A 22,288-nucleotide genomic window follows, 5' to 3' on the forward strand; every position below is an offset into this window, starting at 1 on the left:
CTGGGAGAACAGTTTTCAGAACTGAAGTGGCTTCCCTGGGTAAATATACCTATATTATTATTATTATCAAATTCCAGAGCAAGTATTTAGTTGCATTATTGTGATTTGAATATGAGTAAATCTTACCTTGTACATACATGTAGTATATTTAATAATTCAGTCAAAAGAGGCTTTCCTTATCCTATTTTGAGCATCGATATCCGTTAGCTGGATGGCACCCTGAGGCCCCCATGTGATATTTCCTTGTTTGATAACATGTGTGGAGTGTTGTGGCCCAGTGGATTAGTCTTTTGACTTTGAAACAGAAGGTCGTGGGTTCGAATCCCAGCTATGGTGTAATTTCCTTCAGCAAGAAATCTATCCACACTGTGCTGCACTCAACCCAGGTGAGGTGAATGGGTACCTGGCAGGAATTTATTCCTTGAAATGCCACCGCGCTGTAAAAGGCTGTGGGGCTAAATAATATCCAAGTCCTTCGGAAGTGCATAGGGACATTATGACATAATGTGATATGCGCTATACAAGAACTGCTTTATTATTATTATTTTGTATGCCCTTGTCAAGTCAATATTAAATAAAACCTTGTCCCGAGGAAGTCCATGGATACATGTATATCATAAAGATTGTCAGCATTGACTAAATTGACAGCACTGACAATTTCAGTGAAATCCTTGGTTTTGAGAGGCACTGTCCTCTGACTGTAACTACCAGAAAATGGTAACTTATCATTGCTGACAAGCTTCACGATACGTTGCCTTGGGTCTATGAGGCACTCAATAGCTATGGAATTCTACAAAGCAGCATTTATTGCACTTCTTAAATTCTTATTAATCATGGCTTTTAAAATGAATTGAATAAAAAGTTTATTTTAGTTATAAATGTTTGCATTTATGACCATTGATCAGTATTAGTGGATTTAGTACATGTAGGTCTTCTTGGATAAGTTGTTCATCTGGGCCCCGTCTTACAAAGAGTTACAATTGATCCGATCAACCTAAAGTATATGGAAATCCAACAATGTCATAATTTTTTTCTCCAGGAAATTCGTACAATGTCCTTTGTAAACAAAGAGAAGCACACTGAATTTTCAAGAAAACATTGGATGCATGATTATTTGTCATATCTAGAAAATATTTTGAACAAACATTCATTTTAGATGTAGACGTTGCTGGCTTTCCATAGTTACGATTGATTGGATCAATCGTAACTCTTTGTAAGACAGGGTTCTTATGTCTAATCTACAACATCTTTTCTTTTACAGGGTGCTACAGTATGTTTACCAGTTTTTCATTAACCCCCCCCCCCAAACCATGAGATGGCCTCTTGCCTATGTGAATAAAATTGATACTTGATATCCACATGGGTGCATGGCTGGTAAAAATATATGTTCTGTTAACTCATTGACTTCTGGAACCTGTTGATTTCTGTACACAGCCAATGGGAATCACAGAATTCTGTAGTCAATGGATAAACATTTTATTTCTTTTTTATGCATAAATTTTTCCAATGTTATTGTTTTAATTATTTGTATGAAGTTTTAGGGGAAAATGTAAATATTAATCCAAGGTGTCAAAATCTTGTTTTTGTATTATCGTATTAAAGTGTCATTGCATATTGAGCAAATTTTATGTTTGACATCATTTTCGTTTATGTTTTGATTGTAATATTTAAAAAAAGATATTGTTGTTAAAAATAAACTGAATTGAATAAAGTCAAGTCATCAAAATTGAATATTTTATTTTATTTTCTTGAACTAATTATTTTTGTCTCCAACATGTACATGTTAACATCATATTGAGAGAACCAGTGACAAAAGTGAAGTAAAAAGTAGTACACTCAGTTGTTCACTGAGTTGGGCAAGAAGGTCAAATCCTACAATTTCAGCTTCCTTGGCATTATAGGTGGAGTGTTCCGTGTTTTGGAATTGAGTTTTCAATCATGATTCATGTTGTTGTTTAAATTTGAAAATCGACATTGAACACACCCGTACCTGTAACAAACTCAAGAATAGAAATGGCAGAAGACAAGAAAAAAAAACAAAAACAAAGGTGGACAAGGAGAAAGTTTATTTGAACTATCAGAGAAATTATATCAGTGGAAACATGAATTCTTGTATAGAATTCACAAGGCCTGCAATTTGTCTTAAAAGATGTCCTACACGTATAATCATGTGCTAAACTTCAGCATGCTGGTCGTTATCCTTTAAATGTGTATTCTTTCATAATACATTTCATGCACTTCAAGGAAGACAAATGGTGCGTATTCTGAAGTCGGGTTGAAGTTAGGCCACATTGGTTTATTTAAAACTATGTATCTACATGTACATTGTGGAAAGCTGAAAATGTTAGTCTTGTTTATATTGTATGCTACCTATGTTTACTGTGATTTTTCTCCCTTATAATTTTATGATGGTGAAAATTTATTTTGAGTATCATTCCCAGACAGATATGAATGATTTTGGTGTTAATTTTTTAGAAGATGTGCATTAATGAGCTATAATTGGATGAGCCTGCGCCTATAGATGTTTTGACAGAAATTGGCGCAATATAAATGATGTGAATCATCATCAAATGTGCAGATGAACTGATCAAGTACCGTCAGAGATTTGTTTCACAATCAGCTATCCATACTTCACCCACATCTTTACACCAGATTTCAAAGTAAACCCCAGTTCAGAATTTAGGTCATAATCCCAGAAATGCCAACTCCCTTTATAAAGTATTTGTTCCTCTTTTTTGCTATAAATACGCCAATACTTTTTTTGTATGATTTGTTACTTTTTTTAAAATTTCTGATCATGGATTATGTATTATACACAGTGCGTGACACTAGCGCCGATCCGACAGTCCCAGACCAGTAAAAATCACTGTCGGGCCAGTAACTTGTTGCATGAAAAGAACAAGTAAATTTTTGCCTATGAGCACATGTTTAAAAGGGTGATGTATCAAGTTTTCAAGTAGAGTAATTTCACATGTTTTTTCACCGATCTCACTACAACAGGCTGGCGATTGTTACGTTGAAACAAATAAAAAAAAACCTATTTTTTTGTAAATTTTTTTCCCTCATAAGAATACTTTTTTGGGTTGTAGAAGGTTTGCAGGTCTGTAATCCTTATTATTATATCATATCATACTCCCTCAGGTATGAAGAGAAGGAGAAAGGAGATCATCTCCTATAAAGAAGAGGAGAGCGAGGAGGAAAGTGAGGAGAGTGAAGAAAACGAGGAAGACAGCGATGAAGAGTGGTCAAACGATGGAGATGAACAGTCTGAAGAAGAAGGTAAATGAAGTTCTTCCATGATGATGGTGATTGTGAGCATGATCATGATTGTAATGATCGTGATGGTGATTGTGATGATTATGATTATGATGATGGCGAATGTGAGAATTATGATGTTGATGGTGATGATGGTGATGATGGTGTTGATGATGATGATGGTGATGATGATTATGATGATGGCGATTGTGAGAATTATGATGATGATGATGATATGATGAAAATGATGATGGTGATGATGGTAGTGAATGTCATGATTCATAATGATGATGATGGTGATGATAGTGATGATGGAGATGATGGAGATGATAGTGATGATGATAGTGATGGAGGTGGTCATGGAGATTAAAAAAAATTGTGAAGGCTTGAGGAATATCCATCAAGGATTAAAAAAGTTATGAGAATTTTGGATTTTTTTTATTTGTGGCGTCATATGCAAGCTGCAGCTTTCCCATATGTTGTGTCATAAAAAAGTAAATGAAATGTAATTTTCTCAACAAAATGGGAATGGGTTTCATTGTACCTTCAGTATAACAACAGACCAATCATTTCACATCCGCTCCTGAAAAAAAATGTGATTAGGAGCCTTTAAAGCATCTAAACTTATGCATTTCATATTACATAACATAGGGGCAGCTGCTTGAATATGACGTAACAAATCAAAACTTAAGATTCTTGTACCTTTCTTAATCTTTGATGGATTTACCTCAAATATTATTATCAATATTTAGTCTTGATATTTTTCTGGTATTTTTATCCAACAAACTTTTTCATCTGGGTGAACTTCCCCTTTAACTCGTTTAAATTACCTTGATACCTTGCAGATGGGGATCAAGAATGGACTGATGAGCAGGATGACCCTGCTGACCAGCCTTCTACCAGCGAGTCCACAAGCGCACCCGTGATGACCGATGCGCCACCAGTGGAAATCAAGCAAGAACCTCTGAGTGATGATGAGGGTATGCGCACACTCCTCCATTTCAAGCTTTTCATATTTATAGCAGTCTAGAATTTTAACCGTAACCAGGCAGAGGTGGGAAGGAGGGCTGATGAGAGGTTCTACCTCAACATTTTGAGCAATGTTTTTGCGATTCTAAGTTAGCTCTTGCCGTGATGCATGGGAGTAAAGTAAAGAATTATATAACATTGACTGGCCTTGAGGGAAACATGAAATACATTGCCTGAAACTGAATCATATTGGCCCAAGTCTTTAGACAAGGGCAATAAATTTGACATTCCCCGAAAGAAGAGCCAGTCAATATTTTTGTTATAATCTAAATAATGTATCTCAAGCAAAAATCATGAAAATTGAGATATTTCACTCCTAAAATGGAATTCTAATTGTCATGTTGAGCATCTAGGGCCTCTGAACCTTACCGTATTGATGTACTAGTAACTGAAATGTTGCGTCCATGGGTTTGTCCTATACGGGATGCAGATCGATTATAAGGTATGTTGTTGATGCGCAGATACATATGACGCATATCTCTTTCTGCGCATCCTCAGATGCTCGGATATGAGACCTGGGAAAAAACAAAGGTATATTTTGTGTCGTCTCTTCATGCAAAGTCGGTACACGCAGAAAGACCAAGCAAAATACAAATAATATCTCTACCTCTTTCCTATATTCATAAAATCTCAGGGAAATACGGTTTTGTAAATTATGTCTGATATTGGTAATAATTATGAACATTTAGTTTTGATAGTGAAATGAATTGGTTTTCCACACAAACTTGCATTTTTTTCTTTTGTATATTGTCCTTTCCAGGCCAACACATTCCTTACCAAGAGGATCCCGACCAATTTGCAGAGAGCTACAAGATGTTAGAATCCTTGCGGAGATCCTGTGAGCAAGGGGTAGCAGAGAGATCTTCTACAGGTGGCCCCTTGGACAGTAAGTCGCCCCCTCCGTTGCTTGACGTAGATGGAATCAAACAAGAAAGGGTAGAGGTTATCATTTGCGCAATCTGTGGTGATATGTACAATAACCAGAGTGCTTTTGATGAACACCAAAAAGTTTCACACTTTTCTGTAATAAACCGTCACTCTGTGGTCGGAGATGAAAGGGGAGTGGAACTCTCCAAGGAGACTGTGGGGAATGACCCAGTCTCTCAGATAGTCAGGTTTGAAGTAGAGGAAGGAGGTTATGAGGTATTGGATGAAACAAAGAATGTCCAGAATTCAGTAGATCCAGAGGAAGGGTGGAACCTTAGTGGAAGCCAAGAAATGCCAAGTAACTCCCAATGTGTACAATCCGAGTCCCGTACTTGTAGATTTTGTAAGAAAGCATGTCCCAACAAGCGTATGTACTTGCTACACTTGAGAACTAAACACAGTGAAGAACTCCCTTATGAATGTCCAAATTGTAAGGCCAGGTACTTGGAGAAGAGAGACTTGGATAGTTTCAGTCGCACCAGGGCAGGGCGAACTGATAAGGGTGGTAAGGACAGAAATATTTGTGAGTTTTGCGGGGACAAGACCTCATATCTTTGCCTCACGTGTGATAAGGAATTTAAAAGCAGATCCAAATTGATAGCGCATCAAAAGGTGCACAGTAAACACAGACTGTGCTATTGCCATTTGTGTGACGAGTACTTTCCAGATACGCGGCAAACTAGGGAGCATTTAGAGACCCACTATCCTATCATAGACAAAAAACAAAATAATAAAAGACAGTCAGTTCAGGCTGCAAGTAGGATCGGGAGGAATGGTCAAATAATCTCTGGTACCATTACACCGTACAGGAAGAGGCCACCTCCCGGCGCTGGCACCAGGGTGCCTCTTCCCCGCTTTGAGCATATGCAGAACAGCCAGCGCCAGAATTATTTACCTAAACACTTCCTGTCTCTTGGAGTTCCATATTTTGTCCGTTCTTCTGATCAAAGGCCACAGCATCCTGATATGTCTGTACAGTCCATTCTAGATACTGTCCACAGGGCTGCTTCGCAGGTGCAAACCTCTTTTCCATCGCCTAGCCATTGCTGCCAGTGGTGTGGCATGGATTTTGATAATTTAAAAGAATTGGTGGAGCATACACAAATCCACATCAAAAAGGATAAAACACAATGCCCGGTCTGTAAGAAATATTCCAGATCAAGAAAACTCTTCAGGAAGCACCTTAGACAACATGGTATCATTCTTTCCTATGAGTCAAGTTCGCGTTCATCATGCAATTCTCAGATGTCTATGCAATCAAGGAACAGTATGTTGATGTCGCGCAAGAAAACTCCTCCTAAAACTTACATATCTCAGAGGGCTAAACTAAAAAGGAGTGACAGGTTGATGAAAAAATACCTGTCTGATAGGTCGAATAAATCCAGGTCCTCATCTAGCCTTGGAAAATGTCCAGTAGAATCTCAAAATTTTGAAAACAGGCAAAACACCCAACATGCCAGCAGTCACTCTGTTTACCCCCAGCAAAACAATCCGTCTCTGAATTTTGAGAGTAACACAAGTGTTGACTCATCACAAAATTCAATACTTTCTAGTCCAGGAGACGAAAAGTCCTACATTCATAGTTGTGGTGGGTGCAAATGCGAATTCAAGAGTCGAGAATTGCTTTCCCAGCATATCTGTGTACCGAAATTCAAGTTAGGCATATATTGTCATCTTTGCCCGAAGTGGTTTGAATCCAAACTTGGCTTGCAGTGGCATATGAGCCTCGAACATCCTCAGACAAATGAAATTCATGTTGAAGAGTCTGTTAGCACCAAAGATCAACGGTCAGTTGCGCACCCCCTCATTCGTGAAGTTTGTTCCAAATCTTCTGCTCCTCTGAGTGGTCCCATGACTCATTGGAAAGGTCCCAGCATGAACACTCAGTCAAAGGTACAATCCCAAAGCTGTAATACTGTACACCAACTAGGCCGGATGTCCGGCCGGAAACGGAATAACCCATTCAATGATCAAGAAGAGAAACTCAGATGTGCATGGTGCCAGAAGGAGTTTCATAGTTTGAGGGAACAGTTGGATCATATCAATATCCACCTTGCATGGGGTAACAACCGTTGTCCAATCTGTGGAAAGTGGTATGCTTTACAACCCTTAAGAGCACACCTCAGGGTTGCTCATGCAATAGTAACGCCCAGCCGTGGCAGAATCTTTGCCTTTTCACCAATGACTCCCTTGCTTCGAGGATTGCAGATTCGCTGTTCTTGGTGTGATGAAGAATTTGATTCAAGGAGTGCACTGGATATTCATACACAGCTCCACATCAGCAAGGAAAGTAACCGGTGCCCACTATGCGGCATGTGGTTCAAAAACCCTCAGTCTCAAGGTTTTTTCAGGTTGCATCTGAGAAATCATGGTATACCAGTAAGCATGACATCAGATGATGGAAGATTGACCAATGATAGCTCAAGAAAGGACACCTATCCATCTTCTGTATCCCAAACCATTGATAAGTTCAAGCAGATTGATCATACTTCCACAGAGCGACAGAAAAAGTCAGTCGAGTCAGAATATGCTGATGATAAGGAGAAACTCTGCTGTGCCTGGTGTTCCAAACAATTTCATGATGCCAATGAACTATTGGAACATACAAACACCCATATTGCTTACGGTAACAACTGTTGTCCAGTTTGTAAGAAGTGGTATAGTTTATCTTCGATAAAGCGCCACCTGAAACTAAATCACGGTATTAACACCGCTTATCATACTAGAAAGTTTGATGCTTCACCAAGGATCACCTTGCCTCAAGAAATGCAGAATCGCTGCAAATGGTGCGATGAACAATTTGAGTCCAGCAAAGCTCTAGGAATTCACTCACTCCTCCACATTTGCGATGGAAAGAACTGTTGTCCTGTTTGTGGCAAGTGGTTTGGACGAGTGAAACGGGATTTCAAGGTCCATCTACGTTGCCATGGCGTTTTCATACCTCGTGATTATAAAGTTATAAAGGTTGATGATGAAAATAATGTTGTGCTCCCTTCACAGATGGGTGGTTTCAAACTCAAGACAATGCATGTCCCAAATATGCAAAATGAAGGCACATCTTACAAACTATGTTGTGCCTGGTGTAAGAAGCAATTCATTGAGGAAGATGAACTAGTAAGTCATACCAACATCCATTTTGCACATGGCAACAACTGTTGTCCAATCTGTAAGACTTGGTATAGACAACTGTCTAGTATGAAGCACCATCTCAAGGTCTCTCATGGAATAAACACTTCTGATAAAGACAGGAATTTTGATATTTCTCTCTCAGTTGACCCCGGTCAGGAAATACAGAATCGCTGTCGATGGTGTGATGAAGAATTTAAGTCTAGCAATGCCCTTGCAAGTCACACGCTTCTCCACATTGGCAGGGGAAAGAAGCGTTGTCCAGTGTGTGGCGAGTGGTTTAGACAATCAGCAAAACAGAGTTTCAAAGTCCATCTCCGAAGCCATGGCATCATCTTGCCCTGTACAACATACGCACAGAATGTTGATGGTTCAAATATGGTGCTGCCTGCTTCAGAGATTGTTGTCATGGACAAGATGGAAGTGCATAGCCCAAATAAATTGAATCAAGACACAACATGTATCTGGTGTTCAAAGCATTTTCATGACACAGACAAACTCCTGGATCATATCAACATCCACATTGCAGTAGGCAACAACTGTTGTCCTGTATGTAAGAAATGGTTTACTCTTGAATACTTCAAGGGGCACCTGAAACTTCATGGAATCGACACTCCTGTTCATGGTAGGAAGTTTGATGTTCGAGCAGCAGACACTGAACAAGAAATGCAAAACCATTGTCGATGGTGTTATGAGGAGTTTGATTCAGCCGAATCTCTAGGTAGCCATTCCCGCCTCCACGTTAGCACGGGCTCAAACCGCTGCCCCGTCTGTGGGAAGTGGTTCAGAAGTGACCAGATATTGGAATTCCAATTGCATCTCAGGAAGCATGGCATAAACATACCCTCTGAAGAGGGGATTCCTATTGAGGATATAAGCAGTGAAGCTGCCATTTCAAAGGAAAATATGAAGGACGCGCCAACTGCAAGAGGGCCGAATGAAGGAACTTCCTTCAAGATCCCACAACCCCCAAGTGATAGAGTGGAAATGACACTTGGCATTACTGCTGAAAGTCCACCGTATGACATGACTCATGAGCAGCTTCCAAACACAGATGATCATGCAAAAGAATGTTCTTCATCCCAAGAACAAGACTATCATGTGGATAGTGATCGAAAGCTCCCTTCATCTCAAGAAAGGCTTACCTTTGTAAAATCTAGTGACTTGGTAGAGGGAAGGTCGCAATGTTGTAGTTGTGGAACAAAATTCAATGATTCACAGGAAGTTTTAGATCATATTGAGGACCACAGCTATGCGCATAGAAAGTTTTGTCCTATCTGCGGCAAGTTATTAAGCCTGAAAAAACCAAGATCAAACTCGTACCTAAGAATGCATGGCATTATCAGGCCTGAAACCATGTGTAATGACAAAGTGGCCATTGATGATATTAGAAGACCACCTGTTTCGGCGGACAGAGAGAACTTGGAAGTTTATCAAACAGTAATGCAGGTTGACGAATCTTGTTACCAAACAGAACTTGTCTCAAATGATGGGCATGAAATGATAAAATGCACCCATGCTGGAAATCTGTGTGCTGACCTCACTTGTGAGAACCTGCAGAACACTGAAAGATCTTTGAAGGAATTTGATACATTTGGCACCTCTGATGAAGTTCAACAAGGAGACTGTAATCCACAGACAAAGGTGCCCTCATCTTGTGAAACACAAAATCTATCTTCAGACCCATATGGTATAGAATTGATTGAGGATGACATCGGGTCACCTGCTTTGCAGAACCTAGAAAACTTGGAATCGGATCAAACAGTGGTGCAGAAGGAAGGGACCTCAAATGAAATGGATCTCCCCCCGAATAATGTACATGAAAATGCAGCTGAAAATCTGCCTGGTGACCTCACTTGTGAAAACCTGCAGAACGCTGAAAGATCTTTGAAAGCATGTGATACATCTGGAACCTCTGATCAAGTACAGCAACAGGATCGTATCCAGCAGCCAAAAGTGCACCCATGTGGGGAACCTCAAAATCAATCTATAAGACCATATAGTATGAAAGTCGCTGATAAAGAAAGCAGATGGCAATGTTCTCTTTGTCAGAAGAAATTTCATGAAGCAGTAGAAGTTGTATATCATGTACAGGTCCACGCAGAAGGTGATGTCAAACGTTGCCCGATCTGTGCAGAGACCTTGATCCTGCAGAAGTATGCATTCACATCACATTTCATTAAACATGGCATTTTGATTACCCAGTCACCTATGTCACAGGACATGAACAAGGAAACGAATAACAGTATGGTGAGGAATGAAGGCACCGTAGCTAACAGGCCATGTAGTGATATCCCTCAAGAGAATAGTCATAAGATGGGGAAATCTTTAGAGGAAAATTCTTCATCCCAAACGTCTGATTACGTACAAGATGATAGGGTCCCGGAGGCGGTACACACCTCTCTTGATGTACAATCTGTAAAGAAGGAGAAGACATGGCAGTGCTGTTTTTGTAAGATAGATTTTCATGACCCAATGGAAGTCGTGGAACATTCAAATGTTCATGTGAAAGGCAACGTTAAGCGTTGTCCAATCTGTTCCCAGTTCATAAGTCGGAAGCCGTTTGCAATGAACAAACATTTCAGGAAGCATAAAATTAAGATCCCCTCAAACAGTGACAATGCCATCGTTGGTCATACAAGCAATGACTCTCTTGTTTCGCAGGACGTTGCGAACAAACAAACAGAGCACACAGGTGGAATTGAATAAAATCTCTTGGCTCAGATACTGCACCCGTCATATGATATTTAATTAGGACATGACGCAAGATATTGTGTGAATTGTGTCCATACTGTTTACAACATCAGTGTTTCATAAAATGTTTCATCAACTGAATAATTGCCAGATTTCAAAGACAAATTTTGTATTGGCTGAATCGATTGCAGGGATTTCAGGACCTCTTGATTGTTCCATGTAACTTGCTAGGAATGTCCTTTATTATGTAGGCTTCCGGTTCCACTTCAAGTTGATTGCTTGTATTCATACAGTGTTGGTTCCGGTGTCAGTGCAGGTTTGATAGTGGAAATCTTGAGAGATTTTCATGAAAGGACTTCTCAGCCAATCAAGGAAAGTTGTCAGATCTGATGATATGTCAGACAGCAACTGTTGATGAAACCCTCCCCAGGCTGCTTATTTACTTTTAGCTCCAACAGATATGACTTTATCAAAATAAGGTCAGTCATATCATGAATAGCTTGACACCAGTAAGTGATGTTAATTCTATCAGCGTCTTTTCGGATTTGGTATTGTCCTAGGCCCTGATGATTATTAGGAATTTCGGGGGCGTCGTGGTCTAGTGGTTACGACTTTCTTCTTTCAATCAGAGGGACGTGGGTTCGAATCCCAGCCATGGCGTGTTTTCCTTCAGCAAGAAGTTTACCCACATTGTGCTGTACTTGAACCAGGTGAGGTGAATGGGTACCCAGTGGGATTTATTCCTTGAATGCTTTTTTGCCTATTTGGCAGCTCAGCTACAGCCAGGGTAATAATATGATACCAATTATCAAGTGCAGTAGAGTATATGCAATTATAGTAGCTGCGCTATTTATTAATGGACCATATTATTATTATTTTTCCCTCTGTGATGTATGGAGGATTCAAGAACACAGTAAACGTATTGAAAATGCTCGTCAAATGACAAAGAACAGCCGTGAGGTCTTTGTCGAAAATTGATGAACCGGAAAAGGCAGTTTCATCCCTTCGTTTCGGAGCCGACGTTTGTTTGACATTTGCCCAGCGTCAAGCACTAAACTACTGCTATGATTCACTAGTTTTCGATTTCTTGGTTTTTGCCCTAAAAAATATTTTGAAATTTAAGTCCAAGGTTTTGTGACGTTGCAATAAAACTGATTGCATTATATAATTATTCTCTTACTCTTGCAGTGCTCCTTGATTCAATCCTGTAGCTAACACTGATCTTCATGTACAGTAATCCTTTTGAGGTTAAAAAAAGCATTTAGTTCTGTTTCATGTGAATTTTGACTTGATTGTTAAGTGTCATATGGGATGACCAAGTTTACTTTCCCATTCTGATGCTTCGATTCGACTATGGGCACTCACAATCAAATTTTGGAAAATATAGATGTATTTTCTGCATCAAAACTCTGTCAACATTTGATAAGTAAAATTGTACTCCCATTGGCTCATATTGGTTTGGCTTACTATATACTCAGCTGTGGAACTTTGCATGTTTATGGAATGCTTGCATGTCTTCAATGATTATTCTTTGTTGTCATTTGTGATTTTGTTAATGATATGGCTTTAAAACTTTCCATTTCTAAAGCACTATAGACTGATTATTGCATTGACGCCCAATGGCGACAATGCATTGTTCTTGTTCCGTATTCCTATTCCGTCGTCTTCTTCTTCTTCTGCTTCTTCCACAAAATCCCATTTGTTTAACACATGGTTTTTGTTAGCTCTACCCTGGCTCCGTCCCTCATCCAAATTCATCCAAACTTTGTAGACATGTTGTCCAGCATCCCTAGTTGTGCACCTCGTCTTCCATTTTCCAAAATCACTCATGCATGACCATCAAGGCGCCATTTTGTAAATTTCAAGTCCATTTGCATACCATTACTAATCTCGTCCTAACTCCCGCATCCTGCATGCTACAAACTTCTAACAAATTCCTATAGATAGTCAAAGAGTTGCTCCATCATTTGCGACGTATAACCTGACCTTCAAAATGCCATCTTCATGCCCTAAATTCAAATCCGAAATAGCCTTCCTTCAAAAACTTCATATTTATTGAAATGTAAAGTCAAAAAATCCTAAAATGGCCATAACTTTCTTGTTTTTATTCAATTCGAGCTAATATTTTCAGGAATTATTACAGGCAACATATCATACTTACGAGTAAGTTTTCACGCATCATTGACCTTCCGGTATTGAAATAGCGCCCTCTAAAGTTTCAAAAACGCTTACGTTTGAATGCTCCTCATTGCGTCATGCATGGCCAAACCCGTACCCTTTTTTAGATTTAGGGTGTTCAAGATATGCCCTTTCATGCCATTTATAAAAATATATACCTTACCACTGACGAAATATCTGAAAAATGCTCCCGAAAATCAGCAAAATACGCAAAAATGCACTATAATGCCAGCATAACTTCAACTTGCTCTTATTTCCTTATTATTAAAGCTTATCCTTTCTAACTTGGCAGAAATGAGTATTGATATATACTTCAACCGTTCGTCAACCTTTTGTGACAGAAACTGACAAAGAGCTGACGTCAGCTTAAAATTATTGTGCAAAACTGTCATTTTTAATGTCTTTCTTTATATGGCATTTACTTCCGGTCTATTGCTTGTGCACAAATAAAAGTGGTACCAATGTCACCGCATGGGAAAGCTCTTTCCAGTGATACCAAATACGACATAGGTTACAACAGAAAATTTCAAGATAAGCCAATCTGAACACTGGTATACTACTCACGATGCATACATTATCAATAACAGAATTGTACACAATGTCTACGGCATAACGTATTATGCATGCACATCGTTCTGGTACGTACTTTACACTGAGTTACGTTAATGAACTGTCAGGGAAATTTGTACGCTTATTCATATCACTCTCTCTGTGTCTTTCTCTCCTTTCTCTCTCTTCGTTGAGCGGCCATATGGTCTAAAAATGGACGAAATCTGTTTAGCTCGAGAATGTAACTTCCTATGGAGGGCAAAATGTACCAAAATGCACTTTGATTAACATGTAATTTTTGTTAGTCCTCCCCTGCCTCCGCTCCTCATCCAAATTCATTCCGATTTGGTAGACATGTTGTCCATGATGCATTATTGTGTACCTCTTATTTCATTTTCTTAAATCATTCATGCATGACAGTGCATGCACCATTTTGAGTGAGTGACATCATCATCTCTCTCATTTGGATGTAAGTGGCTCGTTCATATAACTATTTTGTTAAAAATAAGCGAAACTTTGAAATGTCATAACTTTCTTATTTTACATCCGATTTTGATGAAATTTTTAGCATTGTGCTTGTCTGATTTTTCCCTATTGATTCAAATCAACATTTTTCAGAGGTGGATTTGACCTTTCAATCAGACGCGTCAATGCATGCACATCGTTCTGAAACGATTGCAGTTCTAGTTCCGTATTCCTATTCCGTCGTCTTCTTCTTCTTCCACAAAATCCCATTTGTTTAACACATGGTTTTTGTTAGCTCTACCCTGGCTCCGTCCCTAATCCAAATTCATCCAAACTTTGTAGACATGTTGTCCAGCATCCCTAGTTGTGCACCTCGTCTTCAATTTTCCAAAATCACTCATGCATGACCATCAAGGCGCCATTTTGTAACTTTCAAGTCCATTTGCATACCATTTATAATCTCGTCCTAACTCCCGCATCCTGCATGCTACAAACTTCTAACAAATTGCTATAGATAGTCAAAGAGTTGCTCCATCATTTGCGACGTATAACCCGACCTTAAAAATGCCATCTTCATGCCCTAAATTCAAATCCGAAATAGCCTTCCTTCAAAAACGTCATATTTATTGAAATGTAAAGTCAAAAAATCCTAAAATGGCCATAACTTTCTTGTTTTTATTCAATTCGAGCTAATATTTTCAGGAATTAATACAGGCAACATATCATACTTACGAGGTAGTTTTCACACATCATTGACCTTCCGGTATTGAAATAGCGCCCTCTAAATTTTCAAAAACGCTTACGTTTGAATGCTCCTCATTGCGTCATGCATGGCCAAACCCGTACCCTTTTTTAGATTTAGGGTGTTCAAGATATGCCCTTTCATGCCATTTAGAAAAATATATACCTTACCACTGACGAATCTGAAAAATGCTCCCGAAAATCAGCAAAATACGCAAAAATGCACTATAATGCCAGCACAACTTCAACTAGCTCTTATTTCCTTGTTATTGAAGCTTATCCTTTCTAACTTGGCAGATATGAGTATTGATATATTATATACTTCAACCGTTCGTCGACCTTTTGTGACAGAAAATGACATAAAGCTGACGTCAGCTTAAAATTATTGTGAAAAACTATCATTTTTAATGTCTTTCTTTATATGGCATTTACTTCCGGTCTATTGCTTGCGCACAATTAAAAGTGGTATCAATGTCACCGCATTGGAATGCTCTTTCCACTGATACCAAATACGACATAGGTTACAACAGAAAATTTCAAGATAAGCCAATCTGAACACATGGTATACTGCTCACAATGCACATATTATTAACAAGAAAATTGTACACAATGTCTATGGCATAACGTATTATGCATGCACTTCGTTCTGCTATGTACTTTACACTGAGTTACGTTTATGAACTGTCAGGGAAATTTGTATGCTTATTCATATTACTCTCTCTGTGTCTTTCTCTCCCTTCTCTCTCTTTGTTGAGCGGCCATAGTCTAAAAATTGACGAAATCTGTTTGACTCCAGAATGTAACTTCCTATGGAGGGCAAAATGTACCAAAATCCACTTTGATTAACATGTAATTTTTGTTAGTTCTCCCCTGCCTCCGCTCCTCATCCAAATTCATTCCGATTTGGTAGACATGTTGTCCATAATGTATTATTGTGTACCTCTTATTTCATTTTCTAAAATCATTCGTGCATGACAGTGCATGCGCCATTTTGAGTGAGTGACATCATCATCTCTCTCATTTGGATGTAACTGGCTCGTTCATGTAACTATTTTGTTAAAAATAAGCGAAACTTTGAAATGTCATAACTTTCTTATTTTACATCCGATTTTGATGAAATTTTCAGCATTGTCCTTGTCTGATTTTTCCCTATTGATTCAAATCAACATTTTTCTGAGGTGGACTTGACCTTTCAATTAGACGCGTCAATGCATGCACATCGTTCTGAAACGATTGCAGTTCTAGTTGAAACATGTTTTTGTCTCACCTGCATAGCAGAGTGAGACTATAGGCGCCGCTTTTCCGACGGCGGCGGCGGCGTCAACACCAAATCTTAACCTGAGGTTAAGTTTAACTTAGAAAGTATATGGACCTAGGTCATGAAACTTGGCCATAAGGTTAATCAAGTATTACTGAACATCCTGCCTGAGTTTCATGTCACATGACCAAGATCAAAGGTCATTTAGGGTCAATGAACTTAGACCATGTTGGGGGAATCAACATCAAAATCTTAACCTAAGGTTAAGTTTTTGAAATGTCATCATAACTTAGAAAATATATGGACCTAGTTCATTAAACTTATACATAAGGTTAATCAAGTATCACTGAACATCCTGCATGAGTTTCACGTCACATGACCAAGGTCAAAGGTCATTTAGGGTCAATGAACTTTGGCCGAATTGGGGGTATCTGTTGAATTACCATCATAACTTTGAAAGTTTATGGATCTGATTCATGAAACTTTGACATAATAGTAATCAAGTATTACTGAACATCCTGTGCAAGTTTCAGGTCACATGATCAAGGTCAAAGGTCATTTAGGGTAATTGAACTTTGACCAAATTGGGGTATTTGTTGAATTACAGCCATAACTTTGAAAGTGTGTTGGTCTAATTCATAAAACTTGGACATAAGAGTAATCAAGTATCACTGAACATCCTGTGCACATTTTAGGTCACATGACCAAGGTCAAAGGTCAATGAACTTTGGCCATAATGGGGGTATCTGTTAAATTACCATCATAACTTTGAAAGTTGATGGATCTGACTCTTGAAACTTGGACATAAGACTAATCAAGTATCACTGAACATCCTGTGCGAGTTTCAGGTCACATATCCAAGGTCAAAGGTCATGTAAGGTCAAAGAACTTTGTCCACGTTGGGGGTATTTGTTGAATTGCCATCATATCTCTATAAGTGTATTGGTCTAGTTCATAAAACGTGGAAATAAGAGTAACCAAGTATCACTGAACATCTTGTGCGAGTTATAGTAGTTTCCAAAATCAGCACTGCTTCTATATTGAATCGCGTGATGCAGGTGAGACGGCCAGAGGCATTCCACTTGTTGTAATAGCAGAACAATGACTGAATGATCTAACATAGTACTAGACTTTGATACCGGTTCAGTAGACTTATTTTTAATTGATGATACGAATGAAATCATAGCGCACACACTGCGTTACGTGTGGAGCATTCTGATCATTTGCTACCTGACACAGACCAATCTATTTTCCTTTTGAGCCTAATAGCTGTGTAGATATGGCAACTGTAGATAAATATTTTGCTAACCAAAGGGCATTGGCACTATGTTTAGGCTTAAATAACAGGCATTTGCTGCAGACTGATTTTCAGTTTTAGTTTTAAACTATATTCACATGTTTCTGGGAACACATCTTCAAAATAATCTCAGTTTTCTAGTATTTATTTGCTACATGACCTCTAAAATCCAGAACATTGGATCCTTCATGCCCAGATTCTATCTTTTCTGTATAGACTACATGAACCAACTAGAAATACCATTCATATCTTTGCCCCACTTAAGGCCGGTTTTGAATTCATTTGCTTTGATTCTTCACCATATATGTGTGACACTGGCCGAGTTTATGGTCACTCAATCTTTAGTGTGTATCTTGTCGTATTTAAAAGATATAAAGAATCTTTAATTCACAGATTCAGTGTCAAAATTGGTTCAGACCTTATCGACCCATTAAGCTGCCTAAAAAAGGAGCACTGAATTGAAGAGCAGATACACATTGTCCATTCCTGCTGGCTACATTTGATGTTGATGAAATGCTGGAAATCTTTTCTTTCAATTGAAGGGAAACAGGCTGGCCGAAGTTGTGATTCCTCACGGAAAAATATTTGAACGTTTTTTGTATTCCAGGTCAATCCGCATCCTCTGGAGGAGAAGAAGACGCAAGGGAACGAGGAAAGTTTCGACATACCCGTGCGATAGACGTCAGGTTACCTCCAAGTATGGTTGGAGAAGGTTATCTGCAACAAACTGGCATGCTAGCTGACTCCTTCACTTGTGGACTTTGCCAGAAACCCTGTGGGAACAGAACTAATTATACTGTTCATCTTAGGATCAAGCATGCCAAGGAACTGCCTTATGAGTGTCATGTGTGCGAAGAGAGATTCCCTACTGAGGCCGTTCTGAAGGACCATGCACAAACCAATCACCAGTCGGGAGACAAGGACTATCGTTTCAAATGCGGTGCTTGCGGAGCAAGGTTCAGGCTGAAGCTCGATCTTCATGCCCACATGCTTTCTCACAATGAATATGAACTGTTCCCCTGCCACCTCTGTCAGAGGACCTTCTCGGAAAGGGAAGAACTTTCAGAGCACTTATGTGAGCATATGAAAGCTCGGAACAAGAGAGTCCGCTGTCCCTTGTGCGGTAAGCTCTTCAACCGAGCTCGAAATCTTGCCATCCATCTCGGGACCCATAGTGCTACATACATATGCCAGCTTTGTGAGAATAAAACTCGGATGCTGGAATGCGAGACATATGATGATCTTCAGGCCCTTCTTGGCATGAATACAACTGCACTTTTGCATACTTCTGAAGAAAACCATTTCAAACAAGAAGAACCTTCAGATAATCGGGAAACGCTTGTATGTAAACTATGTCGGACAACTTTAGCAAATGTACAGGAACGCAGTAGACATCATTGCAAGGTTTATCACTGCAGGAACTGCTCAAAATATTTTTGCTGTCCAGACCCCTTGGATGCTGATGGAAAGCCCTGGGATGTTGAGGAGAATTATCTGTGTCACACCTGCATCCGTTCTCTTTGTCTCATGGACAAGATGCCACCAGATGAAACGTCTACCTCGGTAGATAGGATTACGGCCAAGTGCTGGATATGTGCAGAGACCTTCTCCAAGGTGATCCCAACCTATCACAAGGTAATTATGAAACTGCCAAGTCCTAACCAGTCATGCTCCGATGACGAACCAGAAAACCTTTCTCTCAGCTTGCAATGCAAAATATGTGGCAATGTATACCCCAAAATGTCAGACTTGCAGAAGCATTACATGATCCATGAACTAAACCACTTATATCGATGTAGATTTTGCGATACAATCTGGGATAGGAAGAGGATGTACAGGCGCCATATGCAGACCCACAAGGTAAAGCCTTACAGGTGTCCAAAGTGCTACAAGGCATTCTCAAATGAGAATCGTCTTAGGAGACACATTGATAAGCACGTGAGAAGGCACCTTAAAAGAAAGGGACAAATTCATTCTGATCCTTCTTTAATTTTCTCTGCTAGTGATGGGGCAAAGAAGAGGTTTAATAAGAAACGAAAAAAGCGGGCAAAAGGGAAGATGAAAAAGAAATCGAAAAGGAAGGTGAAAACTAAAGGTAAAAAAACAGACGCAAATGCTGGAGAGAATGGAGATGTGTTAGAACCGGGAAAGTGTTTGCAGGTAGAACACCGAAATGTCTACCAGAGGAAAGGAGAAGAGTCTGGGAAATATGTCTGCGACATCTGCAACCTGTCCTGCGTAAACAATCTGCACCTTTACAACCACAAGATGGTCCACGCGGGGCAGAAGATACGCCCATGCGACATTTGCGGGCAAGGTTACAGATCGAATTACGAACTCATGAAGCACAAAGAAGACCAGCACAGTCAGTGCCACTGCCAGATCTGCGGCAAAGGCTTCCTGTCCACAAGCGATCTTGAGGTTCACCACAAGGAGAAGCACGTGAAGGATCCGTTGACTTGCGCCACATGTGGCAAGGTGTGTGTGAACGAGCGCCATCTGGAGAATCACCGCGTTGTCCACACTGGCAGGAAGCTCTTTGTTTGCGAATTCTGCGGGCAAGGTTTCCATCTTCGCTACGCCCTGGTCGAGCATTTGGGGATCCATACCGGCCAAAAACCCCATCGCTGTGATATCTGCCAACAGAGTTTTTCCCAAACTGAAGACCTGCTACAACACAAGAAGTTGATGCACAGTCAAGAGCATCCGGGACTTGTCATTGGAAATGACTTCATCAAGGAAGAGCCTATAGAAGAAGTTGATCATTCAGGCCAGTCATTAAATGCCTTCATCGAAAAAGAAGAAATAGAGCATCCGGGACTAGTCATTGGAACTGACTTCATCAAGAAAGAAGCTATAGATCAGATTCAAGAAGTTGATCAGTCGATACAGTCATATAATTCTGATGTGGATAATTGATTTTAATAGCATTGAGTATTTAGATTAATATGACCCTACATGTATTTGACTCTCACTGTCACAAAAAATGTTTCCAAATCTTTAAAATGAAGCAGAGATTGCCTCCTAGAAACTGTGGTGTATGACGATGATCATCACAAACTAACCAGTAATATCAATATCATCATCCTTGATAACTCTAGCTACTTTGACACATTATATGAATTGCTAACAAATGGGAGAATATTGTATCCACTATCTAAGTTGATCACTCCATTTTACCCTGGCTTTGCAGTGCTTTCGTAGGTCCTGCTTATATCATTTCAGTGATTCCTGCAGGTACTCTTTCCTCCTCCATATGGGAGAGGACAAACATAGAGTAATGCCTGTCCAAAGCACGACTATATTAAGGTGTAGCAGGAAGTAAAATGCTAGGCCTGTGGTGGGTCCTCTAACCAACGTGAACTATCGGCAAGTAACAAAAAAACTTCTTAAGACATGATATATTTGCTCTGTGCTGTCAATGGCCAGTTAGTTTCATAAAAAGCAGTCTAATCTGTAGTCTGTATGTGCAAAATGATGGAGACTTTTAGGCCCATATTCTGAAGTCAGGGAAATATGGGAAGCCATAAGTGTAAAAATTTTTATGAAGTTGTATGTTTCTTATGTCTACTGTGCTCTTTCCTGATTCATCGATGGTGAAGACAATCATCTATTTATACTTCCTAGACAATTATGAATGATTTGAGAGCCAAATGAGCTGAGATATGATATCTCTAGCGTTAGTGATTTATGTTACAATTGGCTATCCATAATAAACCACAACTTTTAACCTGAGTTTAAGTCAAACCAGTCTTCAGAATACAGTCTTGAAACAATTTGAAGCTTACAGACCTGAGATTGACCTACATGTATCACACACATGGCAATATATTTCCAATGTTTATATTCATCTGAGATGAAAGTATTAGCAAACTTAAAAAATCTTTTTGAGTCAGATCATTGAAAATTTGTCTTGTCTTTCCATGCTGGCTCTAATTTACATATACTAACTTAAGTTTGTACATTTCTCTGAACTTTTTTGAGTTTTCTGGATTGTGGACCATTAAATGTCTTTTTCACTCAAACAACTCTTTATTATAAAAAGTATGCAAAAGGGGCCATTAGAGACAGCTACGAGTAGTCCATGTAAGAATCGTATTGCGTGAAGCTCGTGAACTTGGTGGGGTTTTCAACTCATTCTCAGTAAGCTTTAGAGATTTTTGAAGTTAGTTGATGTACTTTTTAATTTATTCTTTGATATCGTAGGAAATTACCCTGGAAAAATTAAATAATTATTATAAAAAAATTACCATGGGGAGAAAGAGGAATTTTGTCCCTCAAACAAAGTAAATGCCCATTTAGGTCGCAGAAGAGCACTAGTATTAGTAAATTGTTATTTGTTTTGTAAGGTATTCTTTTGGAGGACAAAAACTAATAAAAATTGCCCCCCTTGCAAACATTTATTTGCGTTGCGCTTCAGGTTAGTTGCTGAATGTGGATTTTAAATGATGTCCAAATTTTGCAAGATGTTAGTTTTCATTTGCCACTTATGGCCCAAGAATTTTGGTAGACATCGCCCTATCAGAGTGACTGAGGGAAACTTAACGACATTCTTTGGGAAATTATATTCAAATTTGTGCTCATTGTTGTGATATTTCACTTATGTTGTTCATAAAAGCTTTTCTTTCTGCTATGAAGAAAGGAAACAAAGTGTCAACTTTTTAAATAAATGGTGCTGATGTGCAAGAGGAATGTATTATCTAGGAGTGCCAAAATTAATTTTACAAAATCTGAATTATCGTAAAAGTACAAGTTGTATAATAATGATG

At 39.1% G+C, this 22,288-nt stretch overlaps 2 protein-coding genes across 2 annotated transcripts; both read left to right on the forward strand.

The window, feature by feature from the left end:
- The first annotated feature begins 1,158 nt into the window (after positions 1-1,158).
- On the forward strand, positions 1,159-11,140 carry LOC129276501 (zinc finger protein Xfin-like). The gene is made up of 3 exons (XM_064109887.1): positions 1,159-3,279; positions 4,101-4,235; positions 5,045-11,140. The coding sequence occupies exons 1-3, from the start codon at positions 3,144-3,146 to the stop codon at positions 11,044-11,046; spliced, it is 6,273 nt and encodes a 2,090-aa protein (XP_063965957.1). The 5' UTR covers positions 1,159-3,143; the 3' UTR covers positions 11,047-11,140.
- A 7,078-nt stretch (positions 11,141-18,218) lies between these two features.
- LOC135156589 (zinc finger protein 208-like) lies at positions 18,219-20,438 on the forward strand. Its single transcript, XM_064109152.1, has one exon. The coding sequence runs from the start codon at positions 18,219-18,221 to the stop codon at positions 20,436-20,438; it is 2,220 nt and encodes a 739-aa protein (XP_063965222.1).
- The last annotated feature ends 1,850 nt before the right edge of the window (positions 20,439-22,288 follow it).

This window comes from Lytechinus pictus, chromosome 14 (assembly GCF_037042905.1).
Source record: "Lytechinus pictus isolate F3 Inbred chromosome 14, Lp3.0, whole genome shotgun sequence".
NCBI classification, from domain to species: domain Eukaryota; kingdom Metazoa; phylum Echinodermata; class Echinoidea; order Temnopleuroida; family Toxopneustidae; genus Lytechinus; species Lytechinus pictus.